The 26,875-nt window shown below is 49.0% G+C and overlaps 9 protein-coding genes across 9 annotated transcripts; 3 read left to right on the plus strand and 6 right to left on the minus strand.

Annotated features, from left to right (window-relative positions):
- Positions 1-525: 525 nt before the first annotated feature.
- Positions 526-2,410, minus strand: GGS25DRAFT_502417 (Pre-mRNA splicing factor-domain-containing protein). Its single transcript, XM_049262013.1, has 2 exons — positions 635-2,410; positions 526-573 (listed from the first exon to the last, which is right to left on the minus strand). The coding sequence occupies exon 1, from the start codon at positions 2,259-2,261 to the stop codon at positions 1,113-1,115; it is 1,149 nt and encodes a 382-aa protein (XP_049113678.1). The 5' UTR covers positions 2,262-2,410; the 3' UTR covers positions 526-573; positions 635-1,112.
- Positions 2,411-2,614: 204 nt separating this feature from the next.
- Positions 2,615-4,835, plus strand: GGS25DRAFT_502418 (PCI-domain-containing protein). Its single transcript, XM_049262014.1, has 3 exons — positions 2,615-3,033; positions 3,099-3,318; positions 3,381-4,835. Exons 1-3 carry the CDS (start codon positions 2,990-2,992, stop codon positions 4,572-4,574), a joined length of 1,458 nt encoding a protein of 485 aa, XP_049113679.1. The 5' UTR covers positions 2,615-2,989; the 3' UTR covers positions 4,575-4,835.
- A 284-nt stretch (positions 4,836-5,119) lies between these two features.
- On the minus strand, positions 5,120-7,048 carry GGS25DRAFT_533765 (Caleosin related protein-domain-containing protein; the record flags this gene model as incomplete). Its single annotated transcript, XM_049265708.1, has 2 exons — positions 5,120-6,365; positions 6,436-7,048. The coding sequence occupies 2 exons, from the start codon at positions 7,046-7,048 to the stop codon at positions 5,191-5,193; spliced, it is 1,788 nt and encodes a 595-aa protein (XP_049113680.1). The 3' UTR covers positions 5,120-5,190.
- Positions 7,049-7,589: 541 nt separating this feature from the next.
- On the minus strand, positions 7,590-8,839 carry GGS25DRAFT_533767 (NAD(P)-binding protein; the record flags this gene model as incomplete). The annotated part of the gene is made up of 2 exons (XM_049265709.1): positions 7,590-8,322; positions 8,436-8,839. The coding sequence occupies 2 exons, from the start codon at positions 8,837-8,839 to the stop codon at positions 7,590-7,592; spliced, it is 1,137 nt and encodes a 378-aa protein (XP_049113681.1).
- A 2,516-nt stretch (positions 8,840-11,355) lies between these two features.
- GGS25DRAFT_502424 (ATP-dependent RNA helicase SUB2) lies at positions 11,356-14,047 on the minus strand. Its single transcript, XM_049262015.1, has 5 exons — positions 13,577-14,047; positions 12,579-12,989; positions 12,162-12,522; positions 11,851-12,108; positions 11,356-11,793 (listed from the first exon to the last, which is right to left on the minus strand). Exons 1-5 carry the CDS (start codon positions 13,800-13,802, stop codon positions 11,745-11,747), a joined length of 1,305 nt encoding a protein of 434 aa, XP_049113682.1. The 5' UTR covers positions 13,803-14,047; the 3' UTR covers positions 11,356-11,744.
- Positions 14,048-14,353: 306 nt separating this feature from the next.
- On the plus strand, positions 14,354-15,373 carry GGS25DRAFT_402817 (Rpr2-domain-containing protein). The gene is made up of 3 exons (XM_049258438.1): positions 14,354-14,990; positions 15,121-15,218; positions 15,274-15,373. Exons 1-2 carry the CDS (start codon positions 14,535-14,537, stop codon positions 15,187-15,189), a joined length of 525 nt encoding a protein of 174 aa, XP_049113683.1. The 5' UTR covers positions 14,354-14,534; the 3' UTR covers positions 15,190-15,218; positions 15,274-15,373.
- A 1,521-nt stretch (positions 15,374-16,894) lies between these two features.
- On the plus strand, positions 16,895-19,176 carry GGS25DRAFT_402820 (uncharacterized protein). The gene is made up of 3 exons (XM_049258439.1): positions 16,895-17,061; positions 17,329-18,547; positions 18,615-19,176. The coding sequence occupies exons 1-3, from the start codon at positions 17,055-17,057 to the stop codon at positions 18,625-18,627; spliced, it is 1,239 nt and encodes a 412-aa protein (XP_049113684.1). The 5' UTR covers positions 16,895-17,054; the 3' UTR covers positions 18,628-19,176.
- A 1,207-nt stretch (positions 19,177-20,383) lies between these two features.
- Positions 20,384-22,561, minus strand: GGS25DRAFT_402915 (uncharacterized protein). The gene is made up of 4 exons (XM_049258441.1): positions 22,276-22,561; positions 21,672-22,084; positions 20,943-21,576; positions 20,384-20,857 (listed from the first exon to the last, which is right to left on the minus strand). The coding sequence occupies exons 2-4, from the start codon at positions 22,036-22,038 to the stop codon at positions 20,518-20,520; spliced, it is 1,341 nt and encodes a 446-aa protein (XP_049113685.1). The 5' UTR covers positions 22,039-22,084; positions 22,276-22,561; the 3' UTR covers positions 20,384-20,517.
- On the minus strand, positions 22,562-24,614 carry GGS25DRAFT_402914 (putative glutamine synthetase). Its single transcript, XM_049258440.1, has 2 exons — positions 24,018-24,614; positions 22,562-23,928 (listed from the first exon to the last, which is right to left on the minus strand). The coding sequence occupies exons 1-2, from the start codon at positions 24,436-24,438 to the stop codon at positions 22,895-22,897; spliced, it is 1,455 nt and encodes a 484-aa protein (XP_049113686.1). The 5' UTR covers positions 24,439-24,614; the 3' UTR covers positions 22,562-22,894.
- Between the last annotated feature and the right edge of the window lie 2,261 nt (positions 24,615-26,875).

Below are 26,875 nucleotides of genomic sequence, written 5' to 3' on the forward strand. Positions count from 1 at the left end.
ACAGGTTTCGGATTTAAGATTGGGTAATAACTAGTAAAAGCAGATTTAATTCCGCGTCGGATTCTCCCCACTCACTCGTAGCTGCATATTCCTCCTAATTACCTGCTACCTGCCTGCCTACATGCATACATAACTTCCTAGGTTAGCCATGTATTAGTTTATTCCCATACGTCCCCGTATCCATGGCCTGAGATATTTGCTTAATGTGACGACTTCATGCACAACTCGGTCCCGGCAGGAAGTTGTCTCTTAAACTTGAAATAGGTGAAGTATGACGTAGCTAATTATACTATCCAATATAATGCATACATAGTCTTTAACAAAAGCACGTTTTCAGCACGAGGGCTTAATACTTATGCCCCTCCCCCACCCGCTCTAATAGATAATTACGGACTAGAACCGGTGCGGAAGCGCGGTGGAATACCTACAACGGGCCGTCCCGGCGGACTGGTACATAGGTAGGATCCCGATCCGATCGGGGAAGAAAGAAGGGCGGGCGCAATTCTAGTTTTATCGTTAATGATGCTGTGACGCGTGGGACTGTTCACGACACTAAGGTTAGACTGCTCGGTCGGCATATCAGAGTTAGATGGCACAATTACACCGATGGAATAATTGATATCAAGTACCTACCAAGGTAGTGAATTCATGCACGCATATCATACGACAAACGAAAAGAACAAGCAAAGAATCATGCAACGTATATCTCCCGCGATCTAGAGTTCCCCACATCACAATGAGGCAAGATTTGTTGTGTTTGACCAAGCCAATAAGTCCGTAGTTTGCATTTCTCTCCATCTAGGTGTCGACGAGACATAGTACCTATCCATCCTTCCCATATGTACTGTACAGCAACATGGCCAGCCCTGCAAACTCATATTCCTTTCATTACAAGCTCAGACCATCATCCTTCTGAAACTAGGGTCCGCCGTCTGTTGATGGCTGATACCCGAAAGCTGTTTGAATCCCTAAACACGGAGATATCCCTCAATATCAATACGAAGCCCTCGTCATATCCACTAGGTGACCTGTGCGTAGACCAACCCTAAAGCTCAACTCAAAAGAGCCTTCAACTCCAAACGCCGTCCTGTAACCGTAATCCGTCCTTGTGCTCAGGAAATAACCTGCCTCCGTAACCCATTCACAAATTCCCTTTCGCCGTACTTTCCCGATCGTTCTCTTGCCTTATCATCTGCCTCCCGCTCTAGCCGCTCTTTCTCGGCCAGAGCTTCCAGTCGCTTCTCTCGGTCTTCATCAAGATTGGAAGCAGCCTCTTGCATAGCTGCTAGTTTACGCGCACGTTCTTCTGCCGCATCGGCAGTGGAATTTCCAGTGTTATTGCCCTGGCTATGTCGGCTGCGACCCGGCCCATCCTTATGAGGCCGTCGATCGCGGTAAGCTCGCCGATCCTCTTGGTCGTCGGAATGATGTCGATGTACTCTGGGTGGCTCGTCCGAGTAATCGTGGCGTTGTCGATACCCCTCGTTTCTAGTGTCGCTAGGACGCGGGCTCCGTGATCGACCCCTATGGGATCTGTTGTTGTCTCTAGGCTCGTCTCTAGTGGTAGATCGCCTTCGTTCGGGGCGGTCGACATGGCGCTCTCTCCTCGAACTGCGTCTATCTTTGCTATCAGATCTATCTCTAGAATCAGATCGATGGTGTCGGTGGTGACGATGTTCTCTCGAATGTGATCTATGTCTATGTCGTCTCGAATGCCTGTCATCCTTTTCTCTCTTTCGTGATGATGGCTTTTCTTCAGCTTTCCCCATAGATGCTAGCAGTTGCCTTCTCTTGATAGGATCATTCATCATGGCTTCGTAGGCGGCTTGTTCTTGCTTCTTGATGGCCAGAAGGGGATCCTCTCGGATTTTTATCGCAGTATCCCTCTCGGTGTTTGCGTTTTGTAGGGCCATGAAAGTTTCGGTTCCGGCAGACTTCTTGAGGTTTTCATGATCGGATCCTTTGGTCAAGATGTTGTCTATTCGACGTTTGCCTAACAAATAGCCTTCGAGTTCTTCGGTAGTACCATTCTGGCCATCGCTGGGACCCTGGTACATCCACTCAACACGATCCACAACCTTGCGGCCTCCGGAAATGGCAAGCTGTTTCTGTAGTTCTTCTTTGGCGCGTTCTTCCTTGATCTCCTGGATGCGCGACTCGGTCTTCTTGCGTTCTTCCAAGGCTTTTTGTTCTTCTTCGTAAACACGCTTCTGGTTGCGCAAAAGCGCGGGATGGTATGACTTTTTTAGTTGCAAACTCATGTTGACGGCTTGAGTGATGCGATGTTGTTAAGGATGGATGGATGGATGGATGGATGGTGGGTGGGTGGATGGGTCTCAAGGGTAAATAAGACTCAATGAAATGGAAATGGGAAAGAAGTTTTAATAATGATAATGCTGGGTGGCTGAAGTTTAAGAAGTTGCCATGTGAACGGAGTAAAATCAACAATTGATTGGATAACCTTTTTATATGTGGGTCACTACTAGGTATGATTGCCACTGGGCACTTGACAACATTAGGTAACTAGCGGCGTACATGTTAGTGCACTATCATAACCCTAGCAACCTGGTTGGGGTTACTAACTTACTGCATGCACCTACATATACTAGCCCCACCATACCCCACGTTCCCAGTTCAAATCGCTCTTTCATCGATTAACTACACTGAGGTTGTTATAGCTCCGATTAGATAAGGCTTACCTTTAACGTTCCGTATTCCAGAAGGGCAGACAGCCGCCTTATTCATTAATCCAAACGTCCACAACAACAACTGCAACAACCGAAACAAACATTAACCACCAACAAGCAAAGACATTTCTTGGTCTACTTCGCTAGGTTACCTACAGTAGGCACTTAGCATTTTTGCAGCTTGTCCCCCAAAGAACTTACCATATCATTCCATACTCATTCCATTCACATTTTACTCACTTCTCCCTACCGGCGCAACAAAATATCCAAACTTCACCGTCAAATTACCAAACACCGCCAAGATGTCAGACGACGATGACTTCATGCAGGAGTCGGATGCGGAGCAGTATGTATTGTCCCTTTTGCAATTGCTATTATTTATGGCTTGAACCAATCTTAACCATCTACTAGGTACGACTTCGACTATGAAGACGATGACGACGAAGAGTCCGGTGATATAAACATAGAGAATAAGTATTACAATGCCAAGCAGCTAAAGTCCAGTGACCCCGATGAGGCGATCGGAGAGTTTCTGGGCATTCCGGCTCTGGAGTCAGAGAAAGGCGATTGGGGCTTCAAGGGTCTGAAGCAGGCCATCAAGCTCGAGTTTCGACTGGGAAAATACAACGAGGTCAGTTCTTAGACTAGCCCGTCGTTCTGTTTTTCCAGTATGTAAGCTAATAATCAATATAGGCAGTCGAGCATTACACCGAGCTTCTCACATACGTCAAGTCGGCTGTCACGCGAAATTATTCCGAGAAGTCTATTAACAATATGCTGGATTATATTGAGAAGGAGTCGGAGAATGATGCCGCACGAAAGGCTATGGAGCAGTTCTATTCCTTGACTCTAAACTGCTTCCAGAGTACGAACAACGAGCGCCTTTGGCTCAAAACCAATATCAAGCTGGCGAAGCTTCTTCTTGATCGGAAGCAATACTTTTTGGTCACTAAGAAACTACGCGAGCTACAAAAGGCATGTCAACGCGAGGACGGAACCGACGACCCTAACAAGGGAACCTATTCCTTGGAGATCTACGCCTTGGAGATACAGATGTATGCTGCGACTGGAAACAACAAACAATTGAAAGTACTCTACCAGAAAGCTCTCAAGGTCCGTTCTGCCGTGCCACATCCCAAGATTATGGGAATCATTCGTGAATGTGGCGGCAAAATGCATATGAGCGAGGAAAATTGGAAAGATGCTCAAAGCGACTTCTTCGAATCGTTTCGCAACTATGACGAGGCCGGATCATTGCAACGAATTCAGGTCCTCAAATACCTCCTCCTCACCACCATGCTCATGAGATCCGACATCAACCCTTTCGACTCGCAAGAAACCAAGCCATATCGCAATGATCCTCGAATAGCCGCCATGACGGAGCTGGTTGACGCATTCCAACGTGATGATATGCACGCCTATGTCAGCGTACTCCAGAAGAACCAGGACATCTTGGCCGACCCGTTCATTGCGGAGAATATTGACGAGGTTACGCGCAACATGCGTACCAAGGCGATACTGAAGCTGATTGCGCCATACACTCGTATGGAGATTGCATGGATTGCCAATCAACTGAACATAACAAAGACGGAGGTTGAAGATATCCTAGGACCCCTCATCGTAGATGGCAAGGTCGTGGGTAAGATGAACCAACAGCTAGGATACCTTGACATCGAATCACCAGAAGAAATCAAGCGAGAGAATGCCATCGCAGCTTGGAACAAGTCCTTGCAAGACCTATACATCGCCGCGTTCAAGGATAGTTTTCGAGTCACCGACCCTCAATCACAGATCGATGACGCAACCTTGCCCCCTATATTCCCCGACGGTAGCAGTCGTAGAACTGGCTATGGGAGACCCAAGAGAGGGGGCAAGCTTTTTTACTAGGATACTTTGCGTCCTCCTGAATCGAGTTGAAATGTGCCAAAAAAACGTTTCAATGAGGGTCAACCACTTTCGCTGGCATACAAATGATGGAACTAAGCAGGTGGGGTTGAAGCTATGAGTTTATTAGAGGCCTAGGTGCCTATACTAATCTCAAGGCGGCGTGGCCGATGCGGCGTGTGTCCCTACTTAGCATCGAGTGTGTCTAGATAGCATACGATCAGTAACGCCGTGATGAATCAATAAGACAATGAATTATAATAGGGTTTTACATATTCTTTTTCTAGTGACTAAACAACACATTGTACATCAGACTAAGTCTGTACTAACTCGACAATTTCGTGTGATTATCACGCAACACGTCGTTCGTCTGAAAATTGTAATTGTATGACCGTCTATAAAATCACTACAATCCTATCACCATCACCATCACCATCATCATCACCACACCCTCCACAACATGTGTTGAAAATACCCAACATTGAAGACATTGAAGCAAGTACCCACCAATTCACAACTACCTACACATCTTCCTCCTCTCCTCTCCACCCTACCTGCTTCCCCACCTTTTTGAACCTTCCAACCTGTTTACCTACCTACCTAGTAGGTATCTGCCCCGTCAAAGACAGTTCGTCCCCCGCCCACACGCCATGTTCTCCTCCCAGCCCTCGTACAGCGCCTCGTTCGTCCAGCTTGCGCCTTCCCGCATGTTGCTGTTTTTGTTGTTGTTGTTGTGGTTGTTGCTCCAGAAGTGTCTTGATAGCCAGCTTGATGCGAGGTTTGTGGTGGTGGTGCCGTTGGGGTGGGTGGTGGACTCGGGTTTGGAGGAGAGGAGCTGGCGGAGGGAGGTCCATGGTGTGGTTGTGTGGGCGTTTGTGTGGGCGTGGGGGTTGGTGCCCCAGTTCCAGAATCTTAAGAGGTCGAAGTTAGACCCGGAGCTGGAGCTGGTGTTGGAGTCGTGGTTGGCGCCGGCGCCGAAATATCGCAGCATCCACGCCAAGACGGCAAGCGCGGCGAGGGTCGCTAGCAGCAGCGCCGCGGGGGAGTAGGAGGAGGAGGAGGAAAGGTGGGAGAGAGCCGACTCGATCGTCGACCGCCAGGAGCGGTGCTGGTTCCGGCACACGTGGATCTCGGTGCGGTTGCGGTGCGAGATGCGGGTCGTGCCGGCGATGTAGTCCTGCGCGTTGTTGATGATGTGGGTGTGGTTTAGGCTTTGCGCCTTGGTTTGATCTTGGGGTTGGGCCGGGTTTGGGGATGGGTGGAGGGGGTGTTGGCGGAGCTGCTCCGAGGCGAGCTGCGAGAGGATGCTCCCGTCGTAGGCGGCGCGGATGTCGGCGTTGTGCAGAACTGTTGAGTAGGGCGCTAGGATCGTGTAGAGGGCTGTCCCTGTTTTTGTGTGCGTGGGCGTCTTAGTCAGTTGGTCTTGCAAGGTTGGGGGAGGAGAAATGAGAAAATAGGGGAGGAGAGGAGGGAAAGGGGCCTTACATTCGAAAACGACCAGCAACCATTTAGCAGCACTCGTCACGTGTCTCTGCGCGGCGAGGAAGCGAAGCAGATCCTGGAAAGACAGGCCGCCTTTGTTCTCGACGTCGTACTTCTTGAGCAGATTCTCGCACGCGGGGTCCGACCTCAAGAGCCCCTTCTCGTCGAACGACATCCGCCGGTTGGGGCTGTGGTGGACGTTGTCGTAGCGGATCCGGAGGAGGGGGTCGGGGGTGTGGCTGGGGCAGGTTGGGTAGGAGAGGGTGGTGTGCAGGGCGAGCATGCCGAGGAAGGACGGTATGATGCCCCATCCTAGAAAATTGTTAGAGGGCGGGGTTTTGGTTAATGTTCATGGTGGGTGGAAGTGCGTAAAGTGACGTACCCAGCTTTCTACAACATCGATATGTATCCCCGAGCCAGATGACTCCATCTTGGTCGGTGTCCAGAAAATGCGCATTTCGACACAATAGATGTCCGGGTTGCGAGGTCTGTGCCGAGGACCGGGCCGAGGACGAAGCCACCCCATATGTCGTCGCCCTTGGATGCTCATGCTGAGGCGATTTGTCCCTATCAGCAGGGTCAGGGTTGTGAGGAGTACTCTGCCTGTCCGACTTCTCTGGCGAAGGTGTCAAGCTGATTCTCGTCGTATTGTTATCCTGAATTGAGTGGTTCGTCCCCTTCTCTCCATCCAAGGATGGCTTATGAGTCTGTACGATGACCGCGTCGTCCATAACTTTACGGGTATTCAACCCTGTTGTAAAGGGTGTCCGTCGATCGCGGCCTACATTCACTTCTTGCGTGAGGGCAACCTTGACTGGCATCGGGCTGGGCTGCTTGTAGACTGGCAAGGGGCTGGTTTGTTTGCGGACGGGTATGGGGACCGGTTTGGGCCCCAGTCCTTGGGAGCTACTGAGTTTGCCACTCTTGTGAGCTCGTGGGGATTCGACATGTTCATATGTAGATTTCCTGGTTTCGTGTAAATGTCTTCCGTACATGATGGTAGCGTTCGATAATAATTTGCAAGTAAGAAGTTTGCTGAAATATGTGGTTGGCTCAATTATCGTATTTATTGGGCGATTTGCCCAAAACTTTCAACCAGATCTCTATCCGTCGATGAATCATGATGTTATCAACTTCATCTCGGTCCCAGAGAACCGGATACTAATGCTTAGAGCTGTAATTGTGACATGCATGAACATATATACAGTAATCATGCGGTCATATTTGAGTTCATGTCTGCCTAGTACTATCATGTAGGTATCCATCCGGCCGGCATTGAGCCTAAGCGTAACCAGATCAACTACATCTTCACATTTGCGATTTCATCCAGGATTCAGTAATATGTAGTCTAAGATACCTAAGTAGGTACTTTGGTCATGAAATGATAAGAAATCTATATGTCGAGTCAGTGTTTGCCTTATTTCCCAGTCATGAATACCAAAACGAGCGAATGATGATCCGTTAACCCCTTTTCAGCCCCCCCCCCCCCCCCAAAAAAAAAAATCGACCCAAACCCGTCCCTTTTCACGCAAACCCCTACAACTTCCCAGTCCTACTATCCTCACTAAGCTTCAGAACATGCGCCATGGCATCCGGCTGCACCCTCTCCCACAGCGTGCCCAACCCCTTCCTCACCCCCTTCTCATCCTCGCGCCTGAAGAATGCCTCCGCGCTCCTAATCCTGCCCGGATGAATCTCATCCAGCAGCGCGTAGTCCCTCTTAATGACGCCCTCGTTCCCCGCCGAGTGCCTGAACGAGTTCCAGAACCCGGTGAAGTTCTGCCGCACCGACAGCGTCGCGGGGTCCTTCGGGTCCGCGTTGTATGCCGCGGGGAGGTCCGGGTCGACGGGCCAGACCTTGGAGAAGTACTCGTCGAGCGGGGTGTCGGCGAGGACTTGCGCGGGGCGGCCTGTGACTTTGGTGAATGCGCCGCTTAGCTCGGCGGCGGAGACGTGGGCGATGGCGACGCTGAGGTCGAGGCCGTTGGCGCGGGTGGGGTGGTCGAAGAGCCATTTGACGTAGGGCCCGCAGTCGTCGAGGGAGACGAAGGGGATGGCGCCGGAGAGGAGGGGCAGCCGCCACACCGCGGTTGGGGCGCCGGTGTCGGGTGATGGCTCGACCGAGACCGGCATCGCGGTGTGCTTCGAGATGGCCATCTCCATGTACGGGCCCGTCGTGAAGAGCGCCGCTTTCATCCGGTCTTGGTTGTCCTGGTTTTGCTGGAGGATCCACTCGCCTATGCGGCCTTTGCCGTCGTAGTGGCCGCATCTGTAGGTAGGGTAGCCCCATGGTTAGATAATAGGTTGTTTAATGACGAGTCAATCGCGGATACTATCTAGTCATAATCGTCGAGACTCGACTTTTGCAAGAGTTAGACTAACCTGAACTCGGGCTTGTACCCGCCCTTCTTGTACACGTAATCAAGATTTCCCAGCACAAACACCTTCACGCCTTCCTCCAGCGCGATCTCATACGCGCGGATAGTCCAAAACATCTCTGTCTTCTCGCCCGCGTTGAAGCCGTCGATATTGACGAACGCGCCCCAAGCGCCGCGGAACGTGGCGCGCAGATCGTCCTCGGAGGTGAAAGTGCCAACGATGGGCTCTACTGCCGCGGAGGAGGAGGAGGAGGGGCTGAAGGACTGCAGCTCGAGGAACCGCGGGTGCGAGGCGTCACGCGTCAAGGCGCGCACGGTGTAGGCCCCGGACTGCACGAGGTCTCGCACGATGGGGATCCCTTGGGCACCGGTGGCGCCGATGATGGCGATGAGGCGGGGGGCGGCCATTGGAATCTGTGGTGGTGATAAGTTTGGGGTGTTGTAGACTTTTTAAAAGTTAAGATAATATGAATGATCTGTCGATGTGGTGTAGAGAGCTAAGAGACTCTTTTTCGACAATGGATCGGTCTCCTATTTTATATACCTCGAAAAGGCCACCTCTTTGAACAACGAGCTCAAAATTTCCTCAGCTTTACTATAGAAGATTATAAATCGATCAACCGGTATACATTTGTCAACGCCATCCTGCAAGAAACCTCCAAACGTATGTGTCCAGCCGAGGCTCGCCCCTATTTTCTGATTATTCTATCATCAGCCACCATCAGCAGCAATTGGTCACCGCGACGTTTGATGCGACCTACCCAATATATGCGGTCCTATAAGCTACGACATACTTGCATTGCTGCGCATGAAGGATAAAAACAACCTGAGAAATCGTGGTTTTTTTTTCATGCTCTAGGCCGAGGCCTACACCCTCTTGTCGGTGGCCGAAGAAATGACAGATAATAGCACGCAAGGTGATCAGTAAACATACTAGAGGTAGTATTCGAACAACTTCTATACATCAACAAATCATGGTCGTATTGCATGTTAAGCGTTCACCGGTTTTTTGTTTCTTAAACTTTCTTTGCTTGAATTATCTAATTGATAGGTATCCCGGACATTCTAACCTTGGTGTATTTACTCTGGAGTTAATGATGACTGTTAGTTGATATCTGTATACGGTTGCCCTACCAATTCACCCAGGAAAGTATATACCTGAGGTGAATGATCAGGTGCTACTTATGTGTTTGGAATAAGCCAGTCTGTCATTACGCAAAGATCGTGGAAATATTTAAGAAAGGGGCTCGGCATATAATCGTCTAACAGGTAGGTACCTAGAGCATCACGGAGGTCAATTTTACAATCTCCAACCACCAGCTCATCTTCGGGAGATGGAACTTCCTATACACACATGTATCTCATGATACTGACAACAGATGAACTATAGATTATTCCTGGTTACCTACTTAGTCAAAGAAGAAGTTTCTTGGCTGATAATGGTATCAGATATGACTCATATGAGCAGACCCCTTTACCCCTTTTATTATATATTAGAAGGAATCCACCTCAGATCTAGGATAGAGGACATGTCAAGAGATATGTGTACCGCAGAATATCGCATATGCCTCAACGTAAGCAGATAAAGCTATGAACGAAGGCAGTGCCCCTGAATTTGTTTGTTACACTCTTTACTACTATGCAAGCCAGATGATACAACTATTCTCCTTTAACCAACATTATCTAGCAGTCTTACAGTGGACTTAGAGTATCTACCTACTCATTAGGTACCTATGTAACTAGGTACCTATCTGGTAAACACATTCCTCAGACCTCAAGATGCTCCACTAGCGTGCCCGCTCAAGCCAGCCGTCCTCCCCACCAACAACCTAAGGCACATACCAAACCATGTCGTCCTCGTCCTCGTCCCCGACCACATCGGTAAATCCTCGACTAATAGCCCCCCCCCCCTTTCTCACCCCGAGGTTGTACCTAGGTGGGTATGGTATATAAATCATAATTGCATTCTATTTTCCCAATCGACCCCACACCGTTGGGTTAGACAGGAGGTTAGAGAAAACTACCGCCGACTGGTCATATGCTGGATGCGTCCCTTCACTAAAACGCTAACTCGACAGTACGACCTGCTCACAGGAGTTTTTCGTACGTGCTGGATTTGATTCCCCGGGGAGCACCGAGCTTTTTTGCCTTTTTTTTTTCCTTTTTATTTGTATACCTAGTTAGGTACGTACGTACCTGCCCTGAGGTGCCTTTGCACCCTTTTCCTTCTCGTAGGTAACTACAACATTCGCCAATATTCTCACCTTCCTACCTACGTAGCAGTAGTACCTTAAAACTCATTCCGTGAAGCCATCACAGCAAGCTTTCTTACTCCTCCACGTAGGTATGTTAGTGTTCTCCCACAAACAAACAAACAAACCTAACCTACGTAGCCTTGGCGCTCCCCCCTGACACCCTGTTGTACCTACTACATACTTGCCAACCAACCCCAACCCCAACCTACACCCATCCAATCCTTCAGCAATTTATTAATCAGACCCAACCCCCCAATACTGTTAAAAAGGCACTTAACCCAATCCTCTATATGCATTCCCGACCCCTTCGAAACCTCCAGCGCCTCTACATGAAGCCGCGAAAGCCCCATAGTGGTTGGCTTGCGTAGTTTGAGATCCGGAATAGGCCCGACAAGTTGCTATATCGACAACTTCATGGCACAAAGGATTTATAATTATTATGCTCCTGTCTTGTTAAGAAAACCCCCCTATACCTATACCTAAACCTCCAAGGCGAGTGAGTAGCATACGTAGGGACCATGCAGCTCATCGTGGAAGCTTGCGTTCGATTGGCTACCTACTCCCTATTTACGTCTCCTGGAGTAAAAACTTACTAGGGTAGGTAGGTACGCGAACTCCTATTCCTACTGATTTTTAAGGGCGGGGGTTTAATAGTACATTTGCCATTCACGTTCATATTCAGAAGGCACAGAATTAATCATTATCATGGAAGAAACTTTTTCATACCAGTCTATTCATGGCAAAGGAAACTCAGGATGACGGGCTATGACTGTGACTTAAGCCTCTTGCAGGGAGAAGGCGAGCACGAGCCACAGTGAGCCGAAACCTGATAAGCAACCTGATGTCCTTCCGGCCTTCTCTCAAGGTGTGCCATTCAACCGTTCCAAGCCGAAAGAATATAATGTACAGAAAGCCATGGTTCCAAATGAATCCCTTGTTTTGTGGAAACTAAACCCTCCCTTCGTAAACTGACGGGCGTGCAACCATATCTCTTAACGTCTCAACATGGTCCCTTTGGGTGCGAAGACCAGTGCTCAATTATGCCATATTCGAAAGACTTAAGATGCCATGTAGGTGCTGGCATCAATGCCTTCCTTGGGGAATTCGCTATTCACATGTTAGTAGGTGCATTACGTATAAGTCCTTCATGTCTATGAAACTTACAAAAGGGGCTTATCGAATCGCTTCTCAATCGACTCCAGCACTTCCTGGTCGGCATCGGTGCTCACGAATGAAATCGCAAGACCCTTGGTACCGAATCGACCAGCACGACCGACTCGGTGCAAATATGAATCGGCATCAGCGGGCATATCATAGTTAATCGCCAGGTTGATACGTTCGATATCGATACCACGACCGAACACGTCGGTGGCAACGCAGATACGCTTGTTGAATTCCTTGAATTCCTTGTAGCGTTTGATACTAGAACATAGTTAGATATCGAGTTACTACAGCTAGGCGAGGCTCACACATACCGCTCTTCTTGGCTGACGCCTGAGTGAACCGCAATCGATGGGAAGTTGCATTCGCGGAGCAATTTGTCCAACTCGGTCGCACGTTGAGTACTCTTGACAAAGATGATGACTTGGTTGAATTGAAGATCGTCAAGAAGTTCATTGAGCTTGCGATTCTTCTCGCGCTCCTCGAGCTTGAGAAAATATTGTTGCAGCCCGTGAAGAGTCAACTTCGTATCCTCATCGACGTAGTGCTCAGTTGGGTTTTGCATGAACTTCTTGCAAATCGGCTTTACCTCGTCCGAAAGGGTGGCGGAGAACATCATGACCTGTTTCTGTTGAGGGGTAGCTCGGAAAATATCTTGCACATCCCGTCGCATGTCTTTCGGCAAAGTTAGTCGAAATATAGATTGAAAATCGTGAAACCTGGGTCCTTACCGATTGCGTCGAGCATCTTATCACACTCATCGAGTACGAAGATTCGCACGCTTGTGAGGCGAAGGTACTTGTCTCGGACAAGAGCGTTGAGACGGCCGGGGGTACCGACGATAATGTGAGGATGGGTTTCCTTATTCTTCAGCGTCTCCGCATCCTTCACGATGGGAGTACCGCCGTAGAAGACGCCAGTCTTGATATCAGGCATGTACTTGCTGAAACGGTTGTACTCGTTGCGAATCTGGAAAGCCAACTCGCGAGTATGGCACATAACCAGGACCGAGCATTCGCCAGCAACAGGCTCAACTTGCTGAAGGGTAGTAAGAACGAACACAGCTGTCTTGCCGAGACCAGATTTCGCTTGGCAGAGAATATCACCTCCGAGCAGCGCCTGTGGGATACAAGTTTGTTGGACTAAAAGGAATCGATCGAATGTTAGATAGGCTTTCCAAGAGGTGAGGGACGCGAGGTAGTAGTAATTCGACAGGGTCCGTCCATCATCGCAGCATCGCTCGCTCAATATCATTAAATATGTCCTTGAGGCCTCTTCGACAGTCCCATCAATAGATGGAGAGAAATGGCGTGCTCGTAGCAGCGCCAAGTTTCTGGGACGGATCTGTTGGCATAGAGCCAAATCTCCTCGTCCGTCGTCGAGATGAGGCAACTAGGATCTTTCAAGCTTTCGCAGGTATTTCCAAATCTCTGGCGCTGCGCAAGGCTGTACCAGGCCACCGAGACCAACGTGATAAGCACGGATCTACTAGGCTCGAATGGATTGCCAATGCGGAATGCGCCCCAAAACAAAATAAAACGAATCCTCCGCACACAAACAGCGAAAAAATGTGGCTAGTATGCTTGCTTTGACGCGTATTGACGTCTTGCTTGTCCCACGGCCTTTGTTTTCTCTTCTTTGTTTCTTTATTTGCTTGCGAGATGGACGGACGCTTGAAGGAGGGGTTTATAACTTTTGAAAAGCTGGAACGTGTAAGATGAAGACTAACCCTCCGAAGGATGCTCGAAACCGCAATCGGCGATGGCGCGTAGAAGCTCAGGCTTCAGCAGGAAATCACGGAAACCCGTAGCGTGGATGCCGACATAGGAACCCTTCTTGTCGACACTGCCAGCGGCGGCAGCTGCGTCGGACTTCTTGCCGTTGGTGGTAGTGGTGGCCTCATTGGTGGCCAACTCCTCATCGGAGTAGTCGATGAGATCCTCTTCAGTAGACATGGTTGATTTTTGATTGATTAGTACTGGGGATGTAGGGTTTGAAGGAAAGGTTTTGTCGGAGTTGACAAAAGGTAGGAATGAATTAAAAGCGGAAGAGAAGAATGCCTAAAGGCAAGGGAAAAAAGGTTGACGTAAGTATCAACACCTAAGAGATGGTGGTTGATGGAAAGAGCGCGAAAGTTGATGAGGGTCAAGTTGTCGAAGTTGAGTGGAAGTTGAAAAAGAGAAGAAAGTTGTTGTTAAGAACAGGCTGGAAAAGAAGGAAATCAACGTGCCTGCGTGCATGAGCTGGATGGAATGCGCGACCTAGGCGACCAGGGTGACCTTTCTTTTTCCCACACTAATCCATATTCAGACTAGGCAATGGATAATGGGGCTGTGCGAGGATATCATTGGTGGATTACACCTCAGAAAGTCATGATTCGTACTAACTTGAAGCATGTACTGTTCTACCTAGTATGTACGTACTGTAAGTACATGCGGCTAAACACCGGATCAGCCATAGTTAATCCCCAGACTTCAAAGTTGTCTTTCAACTCAACTTGGATATGATCTGGCCCACTTTTCCTTACCTAAAGCACTCATGAGAACTTCCATCTCAAACTTCAAACACAAACAACAATTTAAGTCGAATGAAATCAGTTTACGTTTTTCTACATACTTTATACACTGTCAGAATCTATATTTGCTACAGAAATACGTGGTTGCACACAATCTCTCAACGCTATTAACATGGGAAAATCGAATGGCTCGGGAAGTGTCCCGAATCGACCAATCTACTCTCGCATTTCCTACTTATACCAAGCCGCAGCATACATGGCAAACTGCTCAGAAGTGAAAAACGAAGTAAAAGAGTCCAAATCTGCGGCAACGTACCCTAAAGTTATGGAAGAGGAGAAAGTATCGCAGGAAACAAGTCGCGGCAAGAAAGCATTATCGCGACGCTTTATTACTGACCTCCGATCTGCATCTCTCAAGAGTCAAATACGCCTATCTCCTGCCATCAAACACACCATTTGCAAATTATGTGATAGCTTGCTTATTGAAGGAGACTCGAGCACTTCTGTTGTTGAGAACAAGAGCAAGGGTGGCAAAAAGCCGTGGGCTGATGTACTTGTCGTAAAATGCCACACTTGCGGAGGCGTGAGACGTTTCCCAGTTCAAGCTCCTCGGCAAAATCGACGAACGGTACGTGAGAAGGTGTCTAAGAAAGTTGAAGAAGAGGGGAAACAAAATGCGGACTGTGTAATGGAAGGGATTTGAACGAGAGCATGCATATGTATCATCTCTACCTAAGCCTTGATTCTTTCGCCTCTAGGATCCAGTGTCTACCTACTACCTAGGTAGTGTTGGTCAGAACATCAAGTTCTGTTACCACATATCTTGAAGCATACCATAACCTTTTCAGTGGTTTCGGTAAGCGACTCTATCAATGTGTTTATAGAATATGCACTAATTCTATGCATAATAGGATCGATCCATGGATGTACTGAACATTGAATGTAAGACAGCAATGCCAAGGCGACACCCTTGATTGCTACATAGATTTTCTGGGGGAATGCTTACTTGGATGCAGTGCTGCCCGGCGGCTAGCGACGAAGTTATCACTCTACCCGCTACTATGAGAATTCTACATACCTAGGTACCTAGTATTGAGGCTGAAGTGTGCGATCACATGTGGGGGGAGAGACCAAATCTCATCCAGTCATGGAAAGTTGGAAATTTCCATTGTGAGCAAGACGGCCACAGGGAGCCACGACGCGCGAATTATACTTGTCAAGTGCCCAAATTAACTGGCCCCCGTCCGGGTGCCCCTGGCCTGGCTGTTTGCTGGAAACGAATCATTTCGTTCTTGTTCAGCCCAACCGACAGCACCACCACAAAGATGCCTTTTTGTTTTTTGCCACTCATCTCTAGTTACGTACCTAGTGCAGGGGTCTCTGCATTATCGAGCTGCAATGATTAACATCCCTAAAAGGTTCATGACCTAATTCCTAATTACACCAACCGAGAATCAACATACTCAATATCTAGCACTTGATCAAGACACATAACAACTTTGAATTTACTCCTTATATCAGTAATGAGTGAGTATCAAATTTCAAGAGGCCTCCGGTTGAAGTACCCGGGTCGGTAATAGACAACAATTATCGGATGTAAGTAGTTATAACCATCCCCCCGTTTATTCATTGCCATAATTCCGAGGGCGAGCTCTCTGCAACGCTATTCGCTAACAACAGAATGGCTAACTAAGTACTATTGCTACAGTGATCTGCGATACAGTAGGTTCCAGGTTATCGGCAAGCCACTAATACTGCCATTGTCCCGCCTAGGTCACCTGCGATGTTTCAATGTTGACTCAACGGATTTGCATATGAACCTGTTCTGATTATGTACCTATACGAAATATGGGTTTTGTCTGGATAACCTTCACAGCCATTTGTATATATTGAAGAAATTCTCAAAAAGATCAGAATACTCACTGTTGTCGCCTATTATGCGACTAGGATAACGCAAGAAGCATGACAATAAGGTCTTCGCTATAATGAGAACTATGTACAGGTAAGGCAATTCATCTGAAAACGTTGGCACGATCACTGAGGTCGTCATAGAACTCGAGCCACTGCACGGTGTTCCTAGGAGCAAATGGGTCGGGCAGGTACTATACTTCAGCTGTTTTCAAATCCCTAAATCCCGAGGCCCCGGCTGCAGGTGCACTGTAACGTTGAATAGTCGCAATGGCACGATCTGAGCAACTCAAACTACGTAACAAAACTGGCCTAGGACATCTACAGAAGCACGTATGTGCTGCATTCCTCCATGGTAGAGAGGAGCGATACATTTCTCAGTGAATGTTCTGTACCTACATCATACCTACATACCTACCCAGCCACGTTTTCCACGATACAGTCTACATGTCGGCGTTTGTAAGCAGTCCTTATGGGCCTAGACCTAACTCTTGATTTCTCGGTACAATCGCATGTGCGAAAAGCTACCTGGTACTTATACTATGGTAGATACAATGCGTACATAGTACAATGTAGGAAGCAGATACATAAATATTGCACGAGTCCGCCACATCATCTCCAACTTTTTCTACCTGAGTGTAAGGAACCCAGGTACCTAAGTATATCGAAAACTACACCCTGCTGCTATCTTCCTTCTCATAGTTTAGTTCGAAGACCATATCTTGTTCAACCGGGGTAGATCTATTCGAGCCCGATCGTTACTTGTTGACGAAAACCAACGAGTATGTCAGGTAAGTAGGTACCTACCTAGGTGATCTTGCTTATGCTTCACTTTACATCCCTATTGCTTTCGCTTTTACCCTCAATTCATCTCCCCATGTTTGTACTTTAGTAAGGTTCATGGACAGGGACTCGTAGATCCCGGTTCCTAAATAGTCAAGTGGCAAGATGATATAAAGTCTAGCACTTCTAAGGGGCGGTTCTTGTCTTTCCAACCTCCATGAGCCATCCTTGGCTTCGCTTAAATGGCCATTACTAACCTAGTCATGCTGAAGTAGAGAAGCTCGTCAACCCAGACGCGCTCCACGAGCCCGAGAATGCTGTTCGGTGGTCTCTCGAGCATGACCAAGCCAAGCCAAGCCGACTTAAGCCTGATGACGATGACTTGCAAGCTAGAAAATATGATGCTGCTGAGGAGAGAGACACACTAGAGAGCGATTCTGTTTCCATTACCACCGTCGGCTACGAGCTCCCCAAGTCGACATTAGACCTGGACAGCTGTCCCAGTAAAGATGATAGTAGCTCCACTAGTGAGGAGAGCTCCTCCAGCAAGGAAGATCCGATCCCAAGAGATTGGACTGAGGCGAACGAGGACCTGATCCTCGATAAGTTGCTTCTCGACTTGAGCCTGAATGGTCCAGATACCCTGGACAAACAGAGCGATGACAAGGCAACTGACGAGAGCGAGAACAGCCCCATAGATCTCGACAGCGAGGACACAAAGCCTCATACGCATATAACCAACACCCTCAATAAATATAACCAGGTCGGATTTGGCTCCGAGCATGACCCGAACGCGGGACAGGAACAATATACTCTGTTGTCCCCTTGTAGAACACAGCCAGGGTCGGTAAGGAGTGTATACTTTGATGCCCACCCTTACCCTTACATCTATCGGTGGAGGCCAGGGACCAGGCTCACATGGAGTGTTGATTGGACCAGCTTTCCTGGGCGATCGTGGGCTGTCCATGCTGTGGATAGCCTTCGGGCATCAGCCCACGGGTGGAATAGGGGATTGTCCAATGTGTGGTTTGAGGAAGTCGGAAGCAACGAAATCCCTCTATTCCTACTTACATACGGGGGTGTCGATGACGAGTGGTCCTACGCCTGTGCATTTTTTCCCAGCGACCCGCCAAAGCAGCGGAAGCTGCGTGTATTCGACCTGTGCTTTGAAGAACCCCAGCGCGCCTATATGAGTAACATATTCTACCACGAGCTTGGGCATATCCTCGGCCTACGACACGAGTTCGCGCAGTCCCCCGATGAACCCGACGAGCTTGCACGCCCCTCCATGTTCGTGGGCCAGCAGAACCCTTCGTCGGTCATGAACTACCACCCACACCCCAGTCAACTTGTCATCCAACCAAGCGATTACGACGGCGTGCAAAGGTTATACGATATAAATGCACAATTTTTCGGGAGGTATATGATCAAGAACGTGGATTTAGGCAGCAGAGCGGTGCAGCAATTATATGGTATGGAAGCTCCTCCACCTCGGTAAGTTTACAGCTACCCACCCCCTTGGCCTTGACGTTGCTTCATTGCGGCTGACTTGAATGGTTAGACAAAGTTGGTGAAACCGAGGTTGCCTGATCTTGAGCGAACGTTTAAACATAATGCTAATTTCTTTGTGTCTGGGTAACCGCGGGACAGGTTCGGAGTTGGGGGATCTGGCTGTGCTCTGGACGAGCACGAGGGCGGGGGATATATCCAAGGTCGCAAATATTATGTGTTAACCGACGTACGCCTTCATGTGTTCATGATATTCATTTTGCTTGATTCCCCGTTTCTTTATATATACCTAGTAGATACCTAGATATTTATCGAAAACTGGTTAGGCACCTGGGCATATAGACACGTTGAACATCACGAGATACAAAATGACATGATTAATCTATGCATAGGTACCAACGGTTCATCATACCATCGGACATCTACTCGGAAGCCGCCGGCCGTCATTCCTTACCAGCTCATTACCATAAACTGATTTGCGATTCTATACTATCTTAGATGCACGATTGTAACAATGGTTTGAGAGATCGGTCCAACAAGAAATGGGGGTACGAGACATACTTAAGCAAGCTGTGCTATAATAGGATTAAAGGGGCTGAAGTAGATACCTAGGCGACGAGCTGATGTAGTGTTCGTAGAGGATTTGATACCACCCTCGACTGACATTTGATGGCCAATAAATCTAGATTGCCACAGAATGCACTCCGTAATCGTCGACCTGCCATTATACTGTGAGACGCCCATTGGCTCAAACTTGTGTAGCCTAGTAGCTAACAGACTCTGCTTAACATATATTTAGTTAGTCAGATATCGCCATGGCAGATGTTGTCATCTCTAGATTAAAATATCCAAACCCGTGTGCGACTAAGGCAGGCTCCTTGCCATACACAGGAAGGGATTAATCGCTATGGCGAACAGAAGCGAGAACAAATGCGGCCCCGTACCTCTTTTAATGAACTATACTTGTATATACCACCTCCTTTATTAAACTAGGTAGGCAAATATCTAAGATTCTCACGACCATAAACCTCAACACATAACAGCACGAGCCAGGTACTGTGCGATACCTAAATCACCAAGCCCCCTTAGGCAACCGGCAAATCTCTCGAGCTCCGACCAACCCAAAACTCACACTCACCCTCCACAACCATAGCCCAGTTCTGCCGCTCGGCATCCCAATAGCTCAAATCCCGTCTCGTCAACTCGAACGTGACGGTCTTAGTCCCGCCTTCCTCCAACATCACCATATCAAACCCGCGCAGGGGAAATCCACCACCGACACCCCCCCTCGTAGCCGTCGGGGTACGGGCACGGGCACGGATACTTCCCCGCCACGATATCGTCCACGGAGTCGAGGTACGGGTAAATATATTTCTCAAGCCTGCGAAAGCCCCCGGGAAGAGCGCCTCTTCCTTGCCAGGGATCCTCGCGTCGTACTCAGGCGGGGCAGCAAAAGTCCGCGGGGCGCGGCGCAGGCGGTCGTAGCTGAGCCCGAAGCCGAACTCGATGCCGTTGCTTGTTGAAGTCGGTTAGCGTTTTGCCGAATGGTCCAGGGCTGGGGTTGACGGCGCCGAAGAGGAAATCCCAACTGTGATCTACCATGGACTAATATTATTATTGGACGCCTCTCATCCCTCACTCACTCACCATATCCCAAGGTTTATACGAGTGAGCCTGTAGAATATCATGATCGAAGCAGAACCTTGGATATCTCTCTTGGCATGGTGTTCACTCACACCTTACACTTTTGCACATAACACACAACAAGCTTTATGCAAACGAAACGAAACGATACAATATTGTTGTTGTTTTTTTGTGGTCCGACCAAGAGACACGCCCATGCGGCTCGCTGTGCGCGTTTGTGCTACACTAGGTACACTACCCTATGTAAGGCCAATTACATATACCCTAGGTATTAACAGTAGCCCGCCCGTCTTACATACACAGTACCTATGTTAGTTGGCTTTCCTATACCTATACTCAAGCATAGCATTCGACTCCACCGAGCTCTGGTCAGCCAACTTGTGCGCGCTCTCGACGCCGGCGACGGGGAGTCGGTATTCATAGCCAGTGGCACCACTACCACCAGTAGTAGTAGTAGTAGTAGTAGTAGTAGACGGCTCTCCGGCAACGGGGCACGGGAACGGGAGATACTCCGGAAGCAGCTTCAGCTGCCGCAGGAGCGTCGCCTGGTCCCAGCTGATGTGCTCGTGGTAGAGGCGGTCGCCGCGGATGTTGACGACGCTTGTGAAAGGGACGCTGATGTGTTGGCCGGTGGGGGGGATACCGGGCGCCCTAAACTGTCCATAAGCATCTATCTGTCTGTCTGTCCGCAGCATCAAACCCGCGGACACCTTGATACCCGAAACTAGGTACTCACAGCCAGTCCACCACCCGATCGTGCGTCGCCCGGAACAAAAACTCATCCACCACCCTATCCACGCCCACCGTCCTGCTCACCAGCTCCAGCTCCGTGTCATCCGGATTGCTAAAGATAAAATGCTCCCTGTAGAACCGCGTCAGCGCCTCACGGCCCACGCCGCCGGTGAGCGTCGGCACGTGGTTGACGTAGGGCTGCTCGACCATCGTCGCCATCGTCGCCGCGACGTCGCGCGCGTCGAACTCCCAGTACGTGTGCTCGTCCCAGATCGCCTCGAGGTCGAAGAGCGGGCCCCCCGTGAGCGGCTTGAGGAAGGCGAGGGTGCGGGTGTGCGACACGCTGGCCGAGGCGGCGTGGTAGGACGCGTGCGCGGGGATGGCGAAGAAGGGCTGCGCGCCGCCCGCCGCCGCGTAGTAGTGGCGTTTTGCCTCCTGGCCATCGTCTCCTTTTTTTGCTGCGTTGGTGTTCTCCGTTTCAGCTGCTCCGGGCACGTGCATGAGCAGCGGCAGCTTGAAGCCGCTCTCGGCAGCGATGGCCGCAGGAACCAGTGCGCCGTAGCACACCACCGCGCAGATCGCCGCGCCACATGTCTGGATCGCCTCCAGCACCGCCGGCTCTACGGCTGACGTGTAAACTAAACTTTGTTGGCGGCAGCGCCTGCAAATTAGCCCCCGTACCCAATAAAAACTCCTCTTCTTCCTTTTTCTTCTTTTTTGGGTTGGCGCTCACGGATAACTCCCATCCCCCTCTCGTTCTCGTCACAAGCCGGCAGCTTCGCCAGCTCCGCGACTGCCTGGCTCAGCAGACTCTCTACCGACCCCTCTTCGTTTCCTTCGCTGTCGTCTCCCCCAATCCCCAGCCGCACCTGCGCGACAGCGAAGCCCTCTTCCGCCCATTTGTACAACGGCGGCGGGTCCAGGGTTTTCTCGTGATGGCGAAGGTCGAGCTCCGGATCATCGACCAGGAGAATAAGTCCTGGGCCGTGGCCGCGTCTCGAACGAGGTGCCGCGATGGTGAGGTTGGGGTTTACCTGCACCACTGCTGCCGTGCTCGGGTCAGCGGTTTCGGTTTGGGGGTTCGCGGGATGCTGCACCATTTCGGATAGGTATAACTGAATATTCGAAAGCTATGACGCCGGGTACCTGAGGGGGTAAGTATAAGATACCAAGTGAGTAGGTATTAAATAGGGAGGTAGGTAGGTATATGTAGGTAGTAAGACGTTAAGCGGGGCCGGCGCATGGCCTATCCATACATATTGTAGCTTTGCCTGGCTACATATGCCGGTAATATCTATTTTCAGGCACAGGTTGCATTCACATATACACCTACATACCTATACAATAGCCCACCGTGAGAAGACAATCATTCTGTTATAGGGCATAACAGGCTGGAGAGGTCTTTTTCCGATTTGTCGAATACCATCTACTATAGGCACCTTAAATGTAGTTTATGGCAAATCCGACATTCAATGATCCCATTGAGTCATGATTCTTGGCCATAGGTAGGTCTGACATCAAGCGACTATAGACGAAGCGGGGAGGACAAGGGTTGAATGTAATGTGTACTGGTGGTTGGTGGTTGGTGACGAGATTGGGTAATGGTCGTAGACACATACGTTGGCCACTTACATACATACCTACATGCCTAGATTGACTTCTATATGTACGTCAGATAGATCGGCATCCAGCGTAGCACCGCAAGAAATACCTCTACTATAATCTGACGCCCAAAAAGTACAGTTCTACCTGTGCAAAGCTTACTCGATTTTCATCCGACTAGAAACGCAAAAGCCGCAATGAAGATGTGCAATGAGCGAGTCGAAAGACACTGCGAATCGACTCGAATAAAAAAAAAGATTGTAATCAATTGTGCTAAGTACCTAGTAGGTGCTCAGGGTTGTCATACAGGGGCATCGTACATTCAGTCTACGATATCATCAGAAAATCATGCCTTTATACCGTCTCGATGTATCGCTTGAGCTCCCAATCCGTTACCGCTTCATCCCAAAGTCGTATCTCGTTCTCTCGCGTACCGCCAAAATGATCAACAAAATCGTCACCAAACACCTCGCGAGCAATGCTTTCTTTGCGCATAAATCTATCAGTGGCCTCTTTCAGGTTCTTCGCGAGTCGAGCCCCTTGGTCGGCACTACCCCCCACATCTTGACCCTTGCCCAAAGGCGGGAGGGTAAGCTCGAGCTTCTTCTCTACGCCGCGCCAGCCGAGGGCTAGGATGGCTGACATGACGAAGTAAGGGTTTGCATCGGCACCCGGAACACGAATCTCAAACCGAGTGGCTCCAGGCTTGGAGGTCGGCGGTGCGATCAGTCGAACGGATGCGGCGCGATGCTCCAGACCCCATGAAACGGTCACAGGGGCCCAGAAGTTTTCTACCAAACGCTTGTAGCTGTTTATGGTGGGCGCAAGCATTGGCATGATATCAGGCAGCCCTTCTAGAATGCCCGCGAGGAAATGTCTCCCCAAGTCGCTTAGATGGGCAATATCGGAGTACTTTGCGTTCTCGTCCTTGACCTCACGATAGAAGAGGTTCTTGCCGTCCTTGTCCACGACAGACACGTGAGTGTGCCCGCTATTCCCCGGTAGACCATACCGAGGCTTTGCCATGAAACAAGGGGTAATGCCGTATTCGCTAGCTACGGACCTGACCACGTACTTGAAGAGGGAAGCACGGTCGGCCATCTCGGAGATCTGGCCAAACTCCAACGCCGCTTCATACACCCCAGGCCCGCTTTCCGTATGCCATCCTTCTAAATCGCACTTGAATTTGACGCACGCATCATATACTGCGTGGTAGTAGGATTTGTTGAGGGTCGGTCGCGTTATGCTGTAGCCAAACATACCCTCCGTCAAAGGCGGCAGGGCGTGCGGTGGATTATTGTTTAGGTAGGTGACAACAGAAGGAGCGGATGAATCCGTAGTAGAGGAAGACGAAGAGGGTACTTTGAATTGGAAGAATTCGAGTTCGGCTATGGAGGAGTTAGCGTGGTCAATGTAGAGGAAAAGGTGGCAAGGGTGAGAGAAAGAAACAGAATGGAAACTCAGAAATGCGACAAACCTCCTGCCATGGCGTTACAACCCTTGGTCTCCAATTTCTCGACGATGGACCGAAGCAGACCCCGCGGATCGGCGCACATAGGTTGTGAGTCGTCGAAGAAGTTCACCAAGAAAAAGGGAATGTCATCTTCCCAAGGTATACGGCGGAAGCTTTTCAGATCAGGCACGGCGATGAGGTCGCGGTAGCCATTCTCCTTATTGCTAATCTTGAGTTCCTGGTCATAGGTCCTATCGTGCATATCCCAGCCGAATATGACGCTGCAGAAACCAAACCCCTCTTTGGCTACTGAGAGAAACTTTTTCTTGGATATGATCTTTCCTCGTAGTTGGCCATCAACATCTACGCCGGCCAACTTCACTTTGGTATCATCTTTGAGGAGATCCGGTAAAGACTCGACTGTGATGGGATGTGTCTCAGTCATGGTGAAGAGAAGTTTTATGAGAAGTTCAAGACAAAAAGCGGGGATGGAATATGGAGATGGCGTAGTGAATTGATGAATAATTCCGAGTATGGGTCCAAGTCTTTGGTATAATATGAGTGAAGAATAACTAATGAGGATGAACTGCTATGGCCATATACGAGTTGTCAAGTGAAGCTTGAAGGAGGCAATAATATATAGGAAGTTATATATAGGAAGTTAGTTCTTGTGAGAGTTGAGTGTTGATTCGTAATGATACTACTATATCCCAGTATAGTCCCTCAAGTAGGTACTAGGTAGACGAGAGCACTCGTATGGATGTGAGATTGCAAGTGCAACTACGTATCTACATACATTAGTCTGTATGTAGTATCAATGTACAAAGGTTACATGCAGGAAATGGAACAGCATTGAATAGTATAAGGCTGAAGAAGATACAGTTGGTTGGATAATGCCATGTGCATATGTAATCTGTAGTCTGTAATCTGTAATCTGTAATCTGATGTATTGTACATGTATAATTCGAGGATCGGTATAACTAAGTACTGCACAATGAGATGATTGGTAGAGATAAGCTTCCCGAGTCCCATGTGCCACTAAATATTGTACCCCCAGGCTATACCCAATAAGTACTAGATACACCACACACATCAAGCAAGATCCGTGTCCATCTGATACAGCCCGTAGCAAAAGTCCCGTTACAGGAAGCCGTTATCCAAAGTTTCAAGATATTGTACGAAGTACCTAGGTACTTTAGCTACCAATATGCAACATCAAAGTTTAAACATTGAAGTCATCCATGGATCTTGAACTTCAATACCAACTTGGAAGTTACCAAGGAAGTTACCAAGAATATTGAACCAGCTCTCACTTACATGTACCTACTAGGTACTTAGGATGCCTGCTCACACAGCACAACACCCAACTTACTTACTTACATACCGCGTCTCTTACCTCGTACGTCGTCCCCATACATCTTTCCCGTGCATCGTCACTTCATATGGCTAGTACAATTGTACATCACCAACAACATTGCTTGAACGCGTCTTGCCTTATGTGAGGCTCATCGACTTCATGCAGTAATCCCCCAGGCCCAGGTCTACCCGGACTGAGTAAGACCTCCTACTCCCACAACCCGCCATTCCCAAGGCCTATCGTCATGGAGCCTTTCTGGCTCAGTCCAATGAAAAGAACCCCTCAATCCTATAATTGAGTGATTTATCCATACAGTCCCGCTTCTTACGTGAATTCTGTACAAGGTCTTAATTTATCGGCTGACGTCGTGTGACCAATTCACTGCAAACTCGAAGCCATACACATTTCCGCCCTTCCTCGATAACCACCCATAGAACAGCTCACAGAGTTCCTGACCAATACGTCATTGCAGATTTTCGTCTTTCCCCCTGCTCGACGTACCGCACAAATGCATATGTTGTGCCGTTCGTTCATAACTGCAAAACAATGTTGCTTACCCATCACCAATGAATCGTCTCTCTGTCCTGATCCAATACAGCCAAGTGCGTCGCACGAGACCATAAAGCCTGAATACGAATCTACCTAGGTAGCTAATAGCTCAGAAAGGAGGCTCTTTGGTGAATATATTGAAACCCCCTTTTTCTACAGTAATGACTATGATTCCTCCCATGCCCATGACAATAGAGTTACGATTTGATCCCATCGTCATCTGACTGCCTGTCAGGGCTGTCCGGCTTTAGACGGCATATTTCCATGCCCGATATTCATATCCGAGGGTATTGGATGAACTATTCTCGGCATGATGACTCAAGACATCAGGCACCAATTCACTGGACCCGACACTATGGAAAGGTGTCACTCTCATCATCATCTCACCGCTCGGAAGTAGGCGGAATAGCCTGGTTGCGGGAAGACCGCACGAATCACTTGCCCCGAAATCCTACGTAGAAGTTTCTACGAGGCAGGCATACGTCGGTGTGGCACATATGTCAACAATGTCGTGTTCATTTCCGTATCCTGAAGCGGGCATACGGGATCGAGAAGGCGACCATGATCTTCAAAGTATATGCCATTGTGATCGTCAATGGGCGGTGTCGAGGTGATTACTTTGATATACCAACAGCAGCGATAGGATGGTCGGTTTCTAGAGCCATCCATGATCGATTTTATCACATATACACTCCGGGAGCTTTGAGCCTCATTAGCCATATGAACAGCACCTGTCATAGGCCTCCCCGATTCCTATATTCTTACCTGTACCTCAAGTTTACAGTATTTGGCGGTTTGATAAGATTCACAACCCAGACGGTGGCACGATGAATTTTGTCGAATAATAGATTGAATTCGTCTACTCTGGAATCTGGACTGGAAGAGTCATTAAAGCGAGTCTAAAGCTTTGGGAGAGCTCCGATAAATCCCAACCCAGTCGTTTCTGAATATGTTGAATACGCGCTAAACTTAAGTG

Source organism: Hypoxylon fragiforme (assembly GCF_022984875.1).
Source record: "Hypoxylon fragiforme strain CBS 206.31 chromosome Unknown GGS25scaffold_8, whole genome shotgun sequence".
NCBI classification, from domain to species: domain Eukaryota; kingdom Fungi; phylum Ascomycota; class Sordariomycetes; order Xylariales; family Hypoxylaceae; genus Hypoxylon; species Hypoxylon fragiforme.

Excerpts from the sequence above, each read along its gene's own strand:
- GGS25DRAFT_502424 (XM_049262015.1), bottom strand. The coding sequence starts at position 13,802 with ATGTCTACTGAAGAGGATCTCATCGACTACTCCGATGAGGAGTTGGCC. Across the intron at positions 12,990-13,576 it reads TTTCGAGCATCCTTCGGAGG|TCCAACAAACTTGTATCCCA; the intron begins GTTAGTCTTCAT and ends GATTCCTTTTAG. Across the intron at positions 12,109-12,161 it reads GGCGTCAGCCAAGAAGAGCG|TATCAAACGCTACAAGGAAT; the intron begins GTATGTGTGAGC and ends ACTATGTTCTAG.
- GGS25DRAFT_402817 (XM_049258438.1), top strand. The coding sequence starts at position 14,535 with ATGGGAAAATCGAATGGCTCGGGAAGTGTCCCGAATCGACCAATCTAC. Across the intron at positions 14,991-15,120 it reads CTCGGCAAAATCGACGAACG|GATCCAGTGTCTACCTACTA; the intron begins GTACGTGAGAAG and ends TTTCGCCTCTAG.
- GGS25DRAFT_402915 (XM_049258441.1), bottom strand. The coding sequence starts at position 22,038 with ATGGTGCAGCATCCCGCGAACCCCCAAACCGAAACCGCTGACCCGAGC. Across the intron at positions 21,577-21,671 it reads GAGGGGGATGGGAGTTATCC|TTTACACGTCAGCCGTAGAG; the intron begins GTGAGCGCCAAC and ends AACAAAGTTTAG. Across the intron at positions 20,858-20,942 it reads GATCGGGTGGTGGACTGGCT|GGCGCCCGGTATCCCCCCCA; the intron begins GTGAGTACCTAG and ends TGGACAGTTTAG.
- GGS25DRAFT_502418 (XM_049262014.1), top strand. The coding sequence starts at position 2,990 with ATGTCAGACGACGATGACTTCATGCAGGAGTCGGATGCGGAGCA. Across the intron at positions 3,034-3,098 it reads CAGGAGTCGGATGCGGAGCA|GTACGACTTCGACTATGAAG; the intron begins GTATGTATTGTC and ends ACCATCTACTAG. Across the intron at positions 3,319-3,380 it reads GACTGGGAAAATACAACGAG|GCAGTCGAGCATTACACCGA; the intron begins GTCAGTTCTTAG and ends TAATCAATATAG.
- GGS25DRAFT_402914 (XM_049258440.1), bottom strand. The coding sequence starts at position 24,438 with ATGACTGAGACACATCCCATCACAGTCGAGTCTTTACCGGATCTCCTC. Across the intron at positions 23,929-24,017 it reads TTGTAACGCCATGGCAGGAG|CCGAACTCGAATTCTTCCAA; the intron begins GTTTGTCGCATT and ends ACTCCTCCATAG.
- GGS25DRAFT_502417 (XM_049262013.1), bottom strand. The coding sequence starts at position 2,261 with ATGAGTTTGCAACTAAAAAAGTCATACCATCCCGCGCTTTTGCGCAAC.